A 17681-nucleotide genomic window follows, 5' to 3' on the forward strand; every position below is an offset into this window, starting at 1 on the left:
TGTTTTTGGGGACCTACCTTTAACTTTATCAAGGGCTCATTTGATGTTCTGGTCCCTAAAATAAAGAGCCCCTGACATCCCTAATCTTCTTGAAAAATCTTTTCATCCCTCACCCTCTTTTTACAATCCCTTTTAAAGTGTCCCTTCTTTTTACAATAAAAACACTCTGTGAGTTCCCTTTGAGTGTCTGTGCTCTTTCTGGGGAGAACAAACTGTCTTCTCTGAGTACTATAGTTCTGCATTGTTCTTACCGAGACCCGGGAACGTTCTTGCTTCTGATCTTCCTTGACAGCTGTAATCAGTATTTTTGCCTGCATTTTCTGGTTCTCCTCATCCCTTCTCATGTAAACCTTCTGGGCTTCCATCAATAATTCTTGTAATCCTTTCTCCTGCCAGTTGTCTATTTTCTCAAGTTTCCTCCTTATGTCCTCCCATGATTTGGCCACAAATTGAGTTTTCAGGAGCACTTCCCCAATGGGGGAATTCGGGTCCGTCCCTGAGTATATCTGCAAGCTTTTTCGTAGTCTATCCAACCATTCTGTTGGGGTTTCATCTTTCTTTTGGCATTTCCCAAACACCCTACTGATGTTTTGCCCGCTTGGTACCGCTTCCCGTATGCCCTGGATTATAATGTGTCTTAGATCTATCATATTTCGCCTGCCTTCCTCTGACTGAGCATTCCACCCTGGACTTTAGGCCATTTCTGTTCCCCTGATGCCCGCTGCGAGTTTCGACGTTCCCAATCCCGAATGACAGCTTGCCTTATCATTTCCCTTTCCTCATTATTAAACAATGACCACAGTATAGAGGTTAAATCCTCAAAGGTAAAAATACTATTGCCTAAAAATACACCCAATCTATTTGCAACCCCAAAAGGATCATCCATCAGTTGGCCCATTTCTTTCTTAAAAGCTCTCACATCCCCGGTGTTAATTGGCACGTTCACATAGCCAATAATCCCTGGTGCAGTCAGTACTTCCCTTAAGGGGAGGAGATTATGCCTCTCCTCTTCATTCTCACTATTTTCATCATTTACTTTCCTAGTCTTATGCAGAGTTCTGCTGGCTGGGGGAGAGCTTACTGTAACCTGCTTTCTGGTTTCTGTTTGTTGTGGGGCCAGTTGGGGCTGGGGAAAAGGCAGCGGGGGTGGGGAGACGAGTGTCTGTGCCAGGGAGGATGGAATTTCTGGTGGCTGGGAGGTAAACAATGACAGGGGTTGCGCACAGACCTGTGGGAACTGTAGTCCCAGAGTTTGCGAGAGCGGGATCTCTGGGGGTTGAGGTAATAGGGCCAGGGATTGCGGAGAAGTCAGTGGGGGTGGCAAAACAGGTGTCTGCGCTGGTGGGATTTCTAGGGGCTGTGGTGAGAGTGGGGGTGGTGCGAAAAACGCCAATCACTTGTTTCTAAGATTTTGAAAGTTTAATAGTAAATAAGATGGTTATAAAAATAGAATTAGAGTAAAAAAAAAATTGAACAATTAGGGTTAGGACAATACAAGACAATAAAAACAAAGTTACAGATGTCTGGGTGCCTCCCTGAGCAAAAAAGCTCCAGAGAAGGACCCCTGTTAACAAAGGATTATCTCTTAAAAGCAATAGCCTGTTGAATATTCATACATTTCATACATGATGCATAAATTCCATTCAAACAAAGAATTGTCTCTGGTTAGTATCACTTTTTTCCTTTAATCTCTATGGCGTCTTCAGGGCTGAGCAAGGCAGGAGAAGTTGGTCTCTTCTGATAAGGAAGTCGTAAATTCTTTTTCTCTGAAAGATTTACGTTTTCCTGTGGTTGGTATATAAAAACTACATTTTAACTACAAAACTACATTTACCATACTATCAAAATATTAATACAACATTAACAATCAATACAACATAATACATATAGTAAATATCTTGTGTAGAGCCATATAAAATGCACTTTTCACAGGTGGTAATTGTGAAAGAGCCTGCAAAACCTGCAGGGCAATTGCATCAGGGCTTGAGCTGGTACGGGTGAAGCACAAGCCCCAGAGGGGCAAACGGAGGGGCCTGGGCTTGCACGGGTTGTGGCGTGGGCATAAGATATGGAGGCGGGAGATGGTCTAAGGGGTCCCATGTGTCCCTCCAGGTTGCGGTTCCCTTTTTAGCTTTTATGGGGAACAATCCTATCCTTCACCCTTCCCATAGTTTGGCATAATCCTTTTCCTCTTGGTCCTGAGATTTTTTGCTATCTACATGATTGCTTAAGGCTCTGCAGGTCCATTTTTCAAAAGTGCCAAACGTGGGCCAGATTACATGATTCCTTATTTCCATACCTCCCCAAACTTCTATACAATAATATATCATTTTTTCCTTGGACTTTTTCTCCTTTCAGGACAATCCTCCCAGTGTTCTAACATCCATCCCAATGGACTATCTCGTGGAATTTCGAGAGTGCTGCTCTCTTCTTCTAACACATGTTTTTCTGGTCTCTTTTTCTGGGGGTTACTCTTTTTCTGTCCCATCCTTTTCTTAGGTTTAGAAATTTACTTACCTTTTAGAGATCCTGCGTTGTGTTTTTCTCAGCTGCCTGAACAAAATTAAGTTTTCTACCTTGTCCTGGTTTAGGGACAAATTTGGGAGAAAACCCCTGAATAGGATCCCTCCGGGAAGCAAACCCAAGTGGCCCCTCCCTCCAACTGGTCCAGTAAAAAAACTTCTTTGGAGAAAAGTGGAAAAAACTATTTTACTTAACAAACAAAGTGCATACAAGTATAAAGAATGAAAAATATGAAACAATAAAACCTCTCGTTCTGGAGTGAGATGGCAAATTGAGAAAGTTCTTGCCGTGGGTGTAGCTCGGCTCTCTCTCAGTCTCTCATCAGTCCCAGTTCCTCCGGCGCTGCTGGAAAATGCCAAGGTCCAGGCTCTGGTGGGCCGTAGGTGCAAACCCCCAGTGATCCCTTGGGTGTTTTCAGTCTAGAGCAGGTTTAAACAGTTCTAAGAAAAAGGGAAAAAAACAGTCCAGGGAACTTCTTTGCTCTAGCTAGCTGAAACTAACTAAAAGCTAAAAAAAACCCCACCTCTGTCCTGCAGTCTCTCTAAGCCTCTGCTGAACACCCCGTCTGGAGAAGAATGTGGAGGAGTCAGGCAGTTTTCTCAAAACAAACTCTGCACTTTTCCTTGCTCTTAGAGCTAGTCTTAAAGGCACAGAACTTAATATACAGCACAAACAGAGCAGATGATTGGGGATACAAGCATCATAAAGTTACCATAGGACATTCCACCCCTTATCTTCATATCGTTAATTTACTAAAACTGACATATATACTCTAGCTCTACACATACATATATCTATATAAAAACAATATGTAATATACAGCTGCATACAGTGGCAGTACTATTCAGCACACAGTTATAGTTACACATAGTTTTCACTTAATAATTAGATTTCTCTGCGGTACACATTGCGTGGTTCTATCTTTCTGTATTACTCACCATGTGAAACTTGGTCTTTGAGCAAAGACAATCCCACGAATGGGTTTGTCTGTGCTTGAAGCAGAATTGATCTAAACTGTCTTCTTTAACAAACCTCTTACATGTACTACTGGGACTTTCTCTCTATCTATTGTATGTAGGGGCTTGGATTGGGCAGGGCCTGCTCTGTCAGTGGAACCTCAGGTGTTAACTAACCAGGTGGCCTTTGCTAGATGCTGCTCTCAATTTTTGAATGATCCCCCACCCAGTGCTGTCAGGGTGGTTTTTAGCAGTCTATTGTATTTTTCTACTTTCTTTGAAGCTGGTGCATGATAGGGGATATGGTACACCTACTCAATGCTATGTTTTTCAGCCTAGTTGTTGATGAGGCTGTTCTTGAAATGAGCCCTATTGTCTGACTTAATCTTTTCGGGGGTACTATGCTTCTAAAGAATTTGTTTTTTAAGGCCTAGAATGGTGTTACAGGCCATAGCGTGAGGCACAGGGTAGGTCTCTAGCTATCCTGTGGTGGCTTTTACTATTGTAAGTACACAGTGCTTACCTTGACCTGTCTGGGGCACTGTAATATAATTAATCTGCTAGGCTTCCCCATACTTATACTTGGACTATCGCTTGCTATACTATAGGGGCTTTACTCGCTTGACCTGCTTGATTGCAGCACATGTCTTACAGTTATGGATACCTTGAGAAATACTGTCCATGGTTAGATCCACCTCTCGGTCTTGTGCTCACTTATAAGACGCATCTCTGCCCTGGTGACCTGAGGCATCATGGGCTCATTGAGCTAGGAACAACTCTCCTTTGTGTTGCTAATCTAAGTTTATCTTTGACACTTTTATCTTTGCAACTTGATCTACTTGCTTGTTGTTTCCGTGCTCTTTGTTAGCTTGACTTTTGAGGACATGGGCATCTACATGATGGACTTTCACAGGTAGCTTTTCTACCTGACTGGCAATGTTTTTCCACTCATCAGCAGCTTATATTGGTTTTTCCTTATGCTGCTAGTTGGCTTTTTTTTACTTCTCTAGCCATCCCCATAGAGCATTGGCTACTATCTACGAATCAGTGTAGAGGTAGAGCTTTGGCTACTTCTTTCTTTTAGCAATATCTAGGGCTAGTTGAACAGCTTTGAGCTCAGTGAGTTGGCTTGACTCACTTTCTTCTTCAGTAGCTTGTGCAACTTGTTGTGTGGGACTCTATACAGCTGCTTTCTACTTTCGTTTTATCTCAACGATGTGGCAGGAACCGTCAGTGAAAAGAGCATAGCATGTTTCTTCTGCTGGCAATTGGTTGTATGGTAGAGCTTCTTTAGCACGTGTTACTTGTTCTTGCTCTTTTTAATCTACGAGACTAAAGTTTTTACTTTCTGGCTAGTTTGTAATTATTTTTAAAATCTTAGGGCAATTTGGGTTTCTAATATGGGCACGCTATGTAATGAGGGCAATCTATTTGCTCCATGTGGCATTGGTGGCGTGGTGGGTAGAGGGAACTTTGAACATCCATCCCAGCACTGGTAGTTGAGGTGCCAGCAGGAGTTGTGTTTCAGTGCCTACTACTTCTGAGGCGGCTTGAACTCTTTTATAGGCGGCTAAGATTTCTTTCTTAGTTGGAGTATAGTTGGCTTTAGACTTTCGGTAGCTTTGACTTTAGAATCTTAGTGGTTGGCCTTGAGTCTCCCTAGGCACTTTCTGCCGAAGGCTCTAGGACAGACTATGGTTCCTGGCTGCAGAGTAGAGCACGTTCTTCACTTCTGGTCCTGTCCTGACTGGGCCAAGGGCTACTGCATGAGTGATTTTTTGCTTGATCTGGGCAAAGGCTTGTTGCTCTTTAGGGCCCCAGTGGAAACTGTTCTTCTTGCGGGTAACTAGGTAGAGAGGGCTTACAATCTGACTGTACTCAGGAATGTGCAGTCTCTAGAAACTTATGGTGCTTAGGAATGGTTGTATTTCCTTTTTGTTGGTTGGTGGAGACATTACTGTGATCTCGTTGATGACTTCGGTGGGAATCTGACGCTTTCTATTTTGCTACTTTACTCTTAGAAACTGGATCTCTTGAGCAGGTCTTTTAACTTTGCTCTTCTTGATAGCGAAACTAGCTTTCAGGAGAATCTGGATGATCTTCTCTCCTTTCTCAAACACTTCCATTGCCGTGTTCCCCTACACAATGATGTAATTGATGTACTGTAGCTGTTTTGGAGCCTCACTCTTTTTCAGTGCAGCCTGGATCAGTCCATGGCAGATGGTGGGGCTGTGTTTTTACTTCTGGGGCAATCGGTTCTAGGTGTACTGCACTCTTCTCTATGTGAAGGCGAACTGAGGCTTGCATTCTACTGACAGAGGAATGGAGAAAAATGTGTTAGCAATGTTAATAGTGGCGTACTACTTTGCTGCTTTGGACTCCAGCTCGTACTGGAGTTCTATCATGTCCGGCACAGTAGCGCTCAATGGTGGAGTCACTTCGTTTAAGGCACGGTAATCCACAGTCAGTCTCCATTCTCTGTCAGACTTGCGCACAGGCCAAATGGGGCTGTTGAAGGATGAGTGGGTTTTGCTGACTACTCCTTGAGTCTCTAGCTCACGGATCATCTTGTGGATGGGGATCACGGCATCTCGAGTTGTTCTGTACTGTCGCCGATGCACTGTTGAAGTGGCAATTGGCACTTGTTGCTCTTCTACTTTTAGAAGACTTACAGTAGATGGGTTCTCTGATAGTTTAGGCAAGGTATTTAACTGTTTAACACCCCCTGTCTCTACAGCTACTGTCTCGAATGCCCACCTGAATCTTTTTGGGTCTTTGAAATACTCATTTCGTAGGAAGTCTATGCCTAAAATGCATGGAGCTTCTGGGCTAGTCACAATAGGGTGTTTCTGTCCCATCTGGGGTGCCAGTTTTTCGGTCCCATCTCAGGGACGGCGAGTTGTTTCTGCCCATCCCAGAGACGCCAGTTGTCGGGGGCTCCTTTTTTGGAGCTTAAATTCCCCAGCATTCAGGTGGTTTTAGAGTTCTGGCCCTCTGCAAAGCTCTGTGCCAAATGCAGGAAAAGACGGAGTCTTCAAGGTTACATGCTTCGTTTATTAGTTCTTATCTTACAATTTTCTCAGTGTCCAAAAGATGTTTGCCGCGGCTCGGACATCTGGTGACTCCCCCTGTCTCTGGGCTGTCCTTATCTTTTATACTAATTGCTACGTATTCTTTATTTACTATTTCTTACCAATGTCTATCACTATTACTAAAATGGTCATCTTTACTCTGACCCAATCCTCACTAACTACTTTGTGCTAACGTCACTGCAGAAATGGAGTGAGGGAACAAGAAGAAAGGAGAAAGAGACAACGCCCTAAATTCTCCATCTTGCCCCATTTACTTCAATGCCAAGAATCTCAAACCCACTGTTTTTTCACCCTGTGATATTCTAAACTACTATTTTTCACACTCTTGTGGCCTGCAATGCTTCCCGCAGTGCAAGAAGCCTCTCCCATGGACTGAAATTAAATCCAGTGTCTCTCTGAGCCTTGGGCTCTGGGCTGGGGTCCCAGACCCCCCTGCCCAGGTCCCTGACCCTCCAGGGCAACCAAAGGAATGCCCTGGACTCCAACAATAGGGTGTCTCTTTTACTTATTTTTAGTCAGGCTCACATCAGCTTTTACTAAAGTAAAATTTTGTGAACCCCTTGTCACACTATTATTGAAAGAGATTCTTCTCCTACATGTCTTGATGGGAGTAATGTGCACTGTGCACTAGTGTTAACTAAGGCTTCATATTTTTGTAGTTCTGGTGTGCCAGGTCAACAAATTTACACAGTCTAAAAAACACGGTTTTCCCTAGCCTCTACCTGGCTAGAGGCAGGGCCTCTCTAAGCTTGATTATCCTTATTTCCCTGGGTAACTGGAGCTGCTTCTTTCTTGGTAGAACTTCTTTTCATAGTCTTGCTGTCTAACAATTTATGCAGCTGTAGTGCAATAGCATCAGTATATTTTCTATCTCATCGTTTTATGTTTTCTTTATATTCACGCAGGAGGACCCACAGCTTAGCTCATGGGATGCTTTTTCTTTCTTTATTTGGGGAACGTTTGCATGTGGTGCTAGAACCTCTGACTTGTACTGCAGAGATTTGGAGAATGTCCTCCCTGAGTTTTTTGTGATTCTCCTCTCTCGTCTGCTAATCTTCGCATTTATGTTTCTTGAGCTGCGATTCTTGCATGTGTTGGGTCATGCACGGCATCTGCATATGCTCGGGGCTTCTTTGCTATATTAAGCACAGTCTCTTCTGTGTCATTTCGCTTCATTATTGCTAAAGCAGAAGAGTATTTTTGTGGCCGAAGTCGTACAAGTTTTCACTACATCACAGGTGTACAATGTACTAAGTCGGGGTTCCTAGTGTTTAGGTCATCTGAGAAGACAATCTCCGCTACTTCTATTTCTCTTAAGCACCGAATCTTTTGTTTAATGGTTTTCTACTGGTTTTGCTGCATATAGAGATTGTTGGCACACAGATATCTGTGCCACACTTCCCAGGACCCGTTCCCAGAGACTGCAAGGGTGAGCTTTTCTCATCATTTCTTGGTCGATAACTGGATCATATGACAGGGATCCTAAATGCTTTGCTTCAGTGCCATCCAGCATTGTAGCCTCGCCTGCAGCATCTTAAAGATGGACTAACTAACTAATTATAGATTTATTAGGTCGTCGAGTGTAGTCTTTTCTTAGGCCACGAAGGTCTTTCAGGGAAATGGACTCAATAGTATCTCCTGATCTTGTAGCAGTTGGTTGGGGTCCTGATCATGTGCTAGTTGGTTGGGCTCCCAATTTTGTATTAGTTGGTTTGGCTTCTGACAGTGTATCATCAGTTGCTTGAGCTTCTGATTGTGTGTCAGCTGGTTCAACTCTTGATTGGGTGTTAGGAGGCATTGAGGATCCTTTACCTGAATCATCGTCTACTGGTCGACAGGTTTTGTGCATGTGCTTCTTTCCCTTCTTTACTGTAGCAACTGCTGGTATCTTAGCCTCACTGTCTGGTTTAGCTGCAGCCTGAGTAGCTGTGGGGTTGGCTGCAGCCTGAGTGACTGATTTATCTCCCTGCTCCCTTGCTTTTATTTGCTGCCCTACAATATTTAGCAGTGTGTGACTCATTTTAGAAAAGCTACAAACTATATAGAGGAAGGTCACTAGGTGAAATACCAGGTAGGTGGGGTCTTTAACATTTAGGAGACCCTGAACATTCTCCAAATGTGATGCAACTGACTCAAAAGAGAAGAAGGAAAGAAGAAGTTGAAGAGCTTCACCCCCTACTCCTCCTCTAACAAACTGGGTGCAATTATTGATAAATTCCCAAAACATGCTGCTAGAACTAGGAAGCAGGGTAGGACGAAAAAATTATAAACTCAACATACTTGGAATAAACTCTAATACTTTTATAAGCTTCTTGTAAACTATAATTATTGAGCCCAGCAAAATAGCTATTCGAATTTGTGCATCTTTAGTGTAAAAGCTGTATGTTAGGGACAATATTGGAGCTATTTCTGGGTAAGAAAACAAACCTAGGGACCAGAAAGGTATTAAAACCTCAAAAAAGCTTAGGGAACAGAAACACAGAAAAGACTTCATTTTAAGAGGCATTAGGAATTTAAGAAGCAACATGGCTACTGACTGTTTAATCCCCACACAAAGGACAACTAAAAATGTAGTTAATTAATTCAAGTTTTTTCCACTCTCTCGAGCCCCATGTTGAGTGCCAATAAAAGTATTGTCCTGGTTTAGGGACAAATTTGGGAGAAAACCCCTGAATAGGATCCCTCCGGGAAGCAAACCCAAGTGGCCCCTCCCTCCAACTGGTCCAGTAAAAAAACTTCTTTGGAGAAAAGTGGAAAAAACTATTTTACTTAACAAACAAAGTGCATACAAGTATAAAGAATGAATAATTGAAACAATAAAACCTCTCGTTCTGGAGCGAGATGGCAAATTGAGAAAGTTCTTGCTGTGGATGTAGCTCGGCTCTCTCTCAGTCTCTCATCAGTCCCAGTTCCTCCGGCGCTGCTGGAAAATGGCAAGGTCCAGGCTCTGGTAGGCCGTAGGTGCAAGCCCCCAGTGATCCCTTGGGTGTTTTCAGTCTAGAGCAGGTTTAAACAGTTCTAAGAAAAAGGAAAAAAAACAGTCCAGGGAACTTCTTTGCTCTAGCTAGCTGAAACTAACTAAAAGCTAAAAAAAACCCCACCTCTGTCCTGCAGTCTCTCTAAGCCTCCGCTGAACACCCCGTCTGGAGAAAAATGTGGAGGAGTCAGGCAGTTTTCTCAAAACAAACTCTGCACTTCTCCTTGCTCTTAGAGCTAGTCTTAAAGGCACAGAACTCAATATACAGCACAAACAGAGCAGACGATTGGGGATACAAGCATCATAAAGTCACCCTAGGACACAGTCAAACAAAGTGTCTTAATTTGAGCAATTTCCATAGTGTTTCTTTGCTATTTCAATTAATTTTCACAGCAATAGATCATGGAGACATCGCACAGGAGCAAGAGTTAAGCATGGACTGTGGCTTCTGGAAAAAGTGTAGTTAGAAGCAGCTGGAGTGAGGATTTGGCCTGCACAGTTGCAGTTGGAAAAGGTGTTTGATGTTTTGATGTTTTTATTTAAAGTTGCTGCTTGTGCCCGAGATGATACCAGTGTGATTGCCATTACTGTTCTCTATTTTGTGCTCACTGTCAGGATGCTAGGCAACCTCCGGTGCCAGGAGGGAATATGTGGATTGAAACCAATTCAAGCCTGTTGCTCTCCTCAAACTTCTGCTACTTGTTCAGTTCTTATATTCTCTACTGTGCTTAGCCATGTATATGCTCCTCCCATGCTGGACTGACTGTCTTAGTTTGAAAGACAGGTATCTGCTAGGGAGGGGCAGGGTCTCTCTCTCAGAATGAAGAATTCAAATCCCCTCCCTCCAAATTATTATAATTTAGAAAAATTAAAGGAGCTTTCAGGCAGAGGTATGGGGATAGGAATAACAGTTCTTTACTAGTATCTATAACAAGGCAAACAAACAACAACAACTACAGCATTAATAATAAACAGAACTAGGAACCTCGAGGGGGCTTTGTTTTACAAAGACCGGGGGCAGTCTGATCTCTTGGGACTCTAAGAGCACCAAGCTGTAACGGTGGAAAATCCCAGGCTGGAACGGTAGGATGTCCCCGGCAGGGCAGGGGGGTGCAGGGCCACAGCGTAGCAAAAAGAGTAGTGCTGAAGAAGCTGCGACGGCCAGACAGGGCTGGCCTAGCTCCAGCAGGGCAGGTGGAGGAGCTCAGGATTCCTGGGCACACAAGCAGATGATGCTAGATTTCCTAGGACCGGACTTTCTGTTGACAGTGAACTCTTCCCGCAGCAAGCAGCAGCCTGGTTGTCCTCTCTCCAATGCCAAGAGCAAGAGAGAGAAACTGCCCCCAGCTCTGTCCTTTTCCTGCCCCAAAACTCCTGTGATCTTCCCCCTCCCGACCCCCAGCCACCTCTTCTGGTCAAGCACCCACAAGCACTCAGTACTTAGTCTCCTAGCAACCAATGGGGAAAAATTCTGTAAGAAAAAAAATTAAAAAGGAACAAACCTAACCCCCAACACTAACTCAGAGATATTCACACTCTTAATGAACTCAGAGAAAAACATTTACATCAACAGTTGATCCACTCAACTCATTGATCCAACTCTTTTGATATGAAGAAGCCTTGAATATAATTCACTGCAATAATAAAGACTTATAAAATATGATAAACCAAAACTATTATAAACCCTTTATCAAATGATTATCAAAGATGGGGCCTTAATTTGAGTGCTGTGTGCAGTTCTGGGGCCCACAATTTTAAAAGAATGTGAAGGTCTTTAAATGTGTCCAGACAAGGACCACCAAGCTGGTGAAAGGACTGGAAGACATGCCCTGTGAGGAGCAGCTGAGGACCCTGGGTTTGTCTAGTTTGGAGAAAAGGACGCTCAGGGGCGACCTCATGACTGCAGCTTCCTGAGGAGGACACATGGAGAGGGGAGGTGCTGAGCTCTTCTTCCTGGAATCCACTGACAGGATGTGTAGGAATGGTTCAAAACTGCATCAGGGGACATTTGGATAAGGAAACTGTTACCCTGGTTTTTCTGAGTTTTTTAAAGCCTTTTGAATTTTCATAAAAATGGAGTCAGATCTTTTAGTTACTGTACAATATTAGAAGCAGTTTTACCTTTTTCCCACATATGTAACATAAACAAATCCTTTGTTTTTCATTCTCTGTCCTTTGTTTGCATATTTCTAACCTGAAAACAATTGTAACTGACAACTGGCCTGGCCACTGAGGCTGAGGGGTGGAAACCCCAAAAAAGCCAATCTTTGGCCAGACCCACAAATGTATAAAAAGTAAGAAATAAACAAAGAGGCTCTCTCTCTGCCCTGTCTCAGCTTTGAGTCGGAACGGAGGAACCTCTGCCCTGGAAAACCTCTCTCTCCGTGTGACTGCTTTGCAAATCACGGTAATAGGAAACATTTATTTACTGAGAGGGTGGTCAAACACTGGAAGAGGCTTCCTAGAGAGGTGGCTTATGGCCCAAGCCTGTCAGTGTTTAAGAGGCATTAGGACAATGCCCTTAATAATATGCTTTCAGTTTTGGCCAGCAGTGAACTGGTCAGGCAGTTGGACTACATGATCATTGTAGGTCTCTTCCAACTGGAAATATTCCATGCTTTTCTAAAAAAATAAAATTCTAAATGTTCTGTATTACTGTAACACCTATGTTAATATTTGAAAATTGTGTGTGCTGGTAATGTGCATTTAGGTTATAATAGTATTCCAGTCACCTTTTCCTTTTTATGTATTCGCTTTTATTCAATTATACGTTCCATATTCCTGCTCAGCATTTTGAAATAATCTCTCAACCGAAAAAGTTACTTTAAAAAAAAAAAATACACCATTACCCCATTCCTCCTAATGGAAAATGTGTTTGCAGTTCTAGAAAAATAAAAGTATACTCTTACACAGTTAATACGAAAGTCATTTTAACATTATTGAGCATGTCTGTTGATTTGTTCTGCTGGCATTTGGGGAAGATTGTACATGACTAAAGAGAAACAAATAATTTCTGCTATATTCCAAAATATTCAGATGTGGTACAAAGCAGTGGGAGCAGTAGAGCAGAAATACCCTGATGACAATCCTTATGATACACACGCTTACCCACTGATGATTTTTTAAAAAAATTAATTATGTTATTTTGGATCAGAAGGAACATGAGCTTTAAAGAGAAATATAAGGAGATTTTATTGATTTTAGAGTCATTTGAATGAAATTTTGTATTGCTGACACAGGCAAAGCTTTCAGACTGATTGTCAGAAACATGTTTAATTCTCTCTAAGTTGATAAAGTAAAGTCATATCTACTGCCAGCAACTAAGTATGATGCAGCAGCTCACTCACTCCCCTGCTTTCCCCCTCTCCCAGTGGGATAAGGAGGAGAATCAGGGGAAAAAAGTAAAACGCATAGGTTCAGATAAGAGCAGTTTAATAATTGAAACAAAGAAAAATATAATAATAATAATGATAATAACAATAATTATAATAAAAAGGAGAGAGAATGGAGCACTCCTTTTAATTTCCTTTCCTCTTTTATGTCATTATTGCTTTTTTTTTCTGTTGCACTTCTCCCTATCCCATACGTCATTTCTTTTCCTAAGACTACCTTTCTCTTTTCCTCAGTGGGATTATGGTCTCACTGTCTTGCATTCTTGTTGTTTCTTCCCATCTATAGTTACCTTAATGACTTGGACCGCATAGCAGATTCAGCCTATCTTCCAACTCAGCAGGATGTGCTTAGAGTTCGAGTCCCAACAACAGGGATAATTGAATATCCATTTGACTTACAAAGCGTCATTTTCAGGTAGAAAAAAGTTTAACACCCATTTGCTTTGTTTCTTTTGTTTCCTTTGTTTCCTTTGTTTCCTTTTACACTAGTAATGCCATGTATAGGATATTGGCTAAATCTAAAAATTATTCAATGTTTTTTAAATTTGAGCTTGGTATTAATTTTATTTTCATGTTTTTGTCCATATATGATTAGCAGCTGTTGTTAAAGGTGTCAAGAGGATGAGAGACAGATTTGTCTTTTTCTGAAAGTAGTTATTGATAGAAAAACTGGAAGTAATTTTTCAATAAACTTAGTACAAATGTTCTATTATGAATAATTATGAAATGGAAAGGTACCACTTCTGTACTTGATTTTTATAGAGAAGTGATATTTTGCCAATTTAATGCCATTCCTACAAATAATTTTCTCCACAGCTCATTCTGAGGGCAAATAAAATTGCTAAAGAATAACTATGCAGTTACAAGTACAAGTTAGATACCCGAATGTCTAGTTACATTGAGATCCATAATAAATTTGGAGTACGCTCTGCCAGCAAATTTGAGTTTTTATTTTGGCTATTAACAACTTCAGTAAATACAGATTATATTCTATTTATACTCTTAAAATTAGTCAGCCTTGACAAATTTGGAATTTTGACTGGCAATTTCTTGGGAGAACAGCAGGCCACCAACTTAATTCTGTGGATGTGTTTCTGCTGAATATACAGAGCATACATTCTAGAATTGTGACTCAGAATCATAAGTGTTTTGAATAACAGAAAATTGAGGGCTTTGAGACCCATAATAATTTAAATTCAGAAAGCACATCAAACTAAAAAGTAAATATGATAACTTATTTATTTTCAACACATTCCATTAGTCTTTAATATGAATGGTAACAGTTTTAAGAAGAAGCAAATTGTTTTCAACTAAATTCTTGAATTCAGTGTTTCATGTGTTTGCATGTTTATCTGCAAAGATATTTGTGGAGTTGATGCGATCATTGTTAATTTCGCAGAATGGTGGATGTAGGAGGCCAACGATCAGAAAGAAGAAAATGGATACATTGCTTTGAAAATGTCACATCTATCATGTTCCTAGTAGCTCTTAGTGAATATGATCAAGTGCTTGTGGAGTCCGACAATGAGGTAAGCGAGCATTAACGTAAATCACCAGTTTTTAAGAAAAAATACTTTTCCTAAAATTAATTTTAAATTTTATTTGCAAATTGATTAAAACACAAGTTTGTAGAGAGATTTGGTGTGTGTGTTTTTACATGTTTATTTGGATATTAAATATTTTGAACCAGTAAAGTGTAATGATAGATTGAATACTTCATGATAAACAGCAAAACAGAAGGTTGCTAGTCCTTTTAAGACACTTTCAAAGCAGGCTGGCTTTTCCAGTCCTGGTTGTTTTCCAGATGTCTGCCAGAAGTTGTATGCAACTGCATGGAATGAAATGAGAAGTTCTACATGGATTTAGATGCTAATCCTCAAATAATGTGACACAAACTGATCTCTTCCATGGAAGATCAGTGGAACCCATCTATTTTGTATTAAAGGTGGAATACCTGACTGTAGAGAAATGTTCTTATTGTAGCTATTTGCATGGTTAATGCTGTGTAGAAGAGCCATAAAAATACAATGGGAATTAAAACAAAATTCATAGGCTCTTTGCTAGAACAGACCCTAAAGAAGTAAACTTCATTCCATTGACTCGAAGCATAGGATTTATATTGGCTTATATTTCCTACTGGAGTTGCTATTTCAAAGAATAACAGGAGTAAAAAACTCATGGGTGGTGATATATGAACTAATTAGGAAAATTGCAGGGGTACTCAGTGTTTTGTATACAGTTTTAAAATGTAGGGGGGAAATTTAATATTTGGACTTTTTCTTTCATAGACACTATTCCCATTATTCATCAAACTTACATGAGTTACTCACCAGCACTGTTCTATGCAAGCTTTTAGTATTCATTTACAAAATTTAGGTGAAAAAAAGAAAACATTTTAATGTTCTTCATGACTGTATATATATGTTGATTTCATTATGTAAGACAAGGGTTGACATACCAAGGTAAAACAGATGTCCTGGGGCAGTCCTGATTGTATTCTCAAGTTTTTCAGTGATAATTTTTTCAAGAAAGACTAGGAGTTCTGAAAGCTTTTAAATTCATACTTTTCACATAAAAGAAAGAAATCTTATTAGTCTTTATATCAACAGACATATCCTTGAAAAGTACAGCTGATACAAAGAAAAAAATTTCAGTTGCTTATATAATGAATATATCTTCTCATTTATTTTTGTATTTTTTTTAACTTGGCAGGTATCAGAATGCTTTTATTCTGTTTTGTAAGACATATTTGATGTTGTGGTCCAAACAGTAATGGAGTCTGATAATATATTATAAAACAAAGCTTTATTGAGGAAGTAAGAAAGATGAACAACAATTCCCCCATATAGCAACTCACCCAATCACCAATAGTGAGCACAGGATCATAAGCAATGCCATGGCTCTGGTGGACTGCCAGGACATTTGGTGTCTGGGTCACCTGACAGGAACAGCCAATCATGCTAATGTCTTTTAAATGTGGAAGAGTTGACAATGTAGGTCGGGGGCAGAATGCTGGCAGACTGTCTAAGATACCAATATTGGTTAAGGGACAGGGTGTCAGAAGGCAAGATGCTGCTTCCACCCTGTGATTCTCTCAAATCATCACTTGACATGGAGTTATAGGCAAGGGTGTTATTTTGATGGGTTGTTAGTTATATAATAATCTAGGTGAAGTTGGTGTTTCAACACCTGCAGGGTATTTTATACAGTCAGAGGTTGAAAGGTGGTATATCACGAGACAGGTACTGTAGAATCACCTCCATCAAGTATCAGTTGTGCAGGCGTCTGGGAGGTGATTACTGTTACAAATGGAGAGGAGAACTTAAACAAGTCCTGCCTTTGACTCAGATTTCTGGCAGTAGCTCTGTTTGGGGAGGCCTGTACCCCAGATTGCTCTTGCTCGTGGGTTCTTAATCATGGCCAATTAGGTCTATTACAAAATGAGTAATTTATTTAATAGACACAAATTAATCAGACATGAGACTTTAACAGATTATTTACTACACAGGATAAACAAAAGAAACGCTACTAGCAGATAAATAATACAGTGCACGAGTGAGGTACCTATTATTACAGCTAGCAAAGAAATAGTATAGATTAGGATTCAATGTATTTTACCATCCAGTTTCTGATGGGGCACACATAGGATCCTTTCCTCTCAGTTTCCAGAAAAGTAACCACGAAGATGCGCCCAAGCTTTGGGAAGAAGTCCTACATGTTTTCAGGGAGTGTGTACAAGACTTCTACGTCTGTGAAAATTTGTGTAGCTTTTATAGTTGCAAAAGTAGTTGCTTTCAGTCAAGGATTCCTGGTTTATCTCTCTACATCTCACTCTCAAGGCAAGGGATGTTTCTTATCAGCTGGGGATCTTACCTCCCTCAGTAATTCATGTGAGGAGGGAGAATGTCTGGAGCTATGCACCAGCTGATGGACAGAGCAGATAAGCTTTTTTGTGGTAAAGCTGGAACTTCCTGCCACAATTGCTTCTGCATTTTCCCAATTGCTATAAGAGAGGCTCTGAAAGAGATTGCAACCAGCTTTTGTTTATATCTAGTGGCCCCGACTCCAGTCAGGGAGTGGGTTGACATGATTGGAAAATGTTTTACAACACAGTCCACAACCCCATCCACTGATATGAAACAAAACATAAATAATGACAATGAAGTAGATCATTAGAAAAAGTACAGCCAAAATATTTTGACAGATCTGGGAACCAAGACTGTAAGCCATAACCACAATTTGTCAATTCCCCAATCAACATCTGAAGTTGCTACCTGGTGCAAGGACTTTAGTTGTTCCTGGATTTTCTTAAGGTCAGTCTCAATGCATAGATCTTGGCTGACACAGACACAGCAGATAGTATTTACTAATGTGTAAATGTCACCTTGTGTAGCCATCAAGTACTCTGAAGCTAGTGGTTTTGAACAGTAGTCTGTGGTACTTGAGCAACTTCTTACTGCAGTGCTTGGATGGCATCAATTGTTACATTTTCTATATTTGCCAGAGCAGCAGAGAGATTGATGATTGCTTTCTCGAGTTCAGAGATCCTGTAGTGGTTTCACGTTCACCAAATTCTGGTCTTAGTACTCACTCTTTTTCTGTGGGAGAGAGACTAGGAGAAAAACAAAGCAGGCTCAACTTTAAAAATGAACAAATAGTTTTATTAACACACACTAAAAGAATGGAAAAAAAGAAAGTTGGGAAGAAAACCTAAAACAAAACAGAATGAAACTCCAAAACC

The 17681-nt window shown here is 40.8% G+C and overlaps 1 protein-coding gene across 1 annotated transcript in view; it reads left to right on the top strand.

Annotated features, from left to right (window-relative positions):
• Window positions 1-17681, top strand: part of LOC120764798 (guanine nucleotide-binding protein G(q) subunit alpha) — a 319804-nt gene that overhangs the window by 227741 nt on the left and 74382 nt on the right. Inside the window, exons 4-5 of the mRNA XM_040088826.2 lie at window positions 13227-13355; window positions 14340-14469. Coding sequence (XP_039944760.1) covers window positions 13227-13355; window positions 14340-14469 — 259 coding nt within the window. The remainder of the gene's footprint in view (window positions 1-13226; window positions 13356-14339; window positions 14470-17681) is intronic.

This window comes from Hirundo rustica, chromosome W (genome assembly GCF_015227805.2).
Source record: "Hirundo rustica isolate bHirRus1 chromosome W, bHirRus1.pri.v3, whole genome shotgun sequence".
Lineage (NCBI taxonomy): Eukaryota > Metazoa > Chordata > Aves > Passeriformes > Hirundinidae > Hirundo > Hirundo rustica.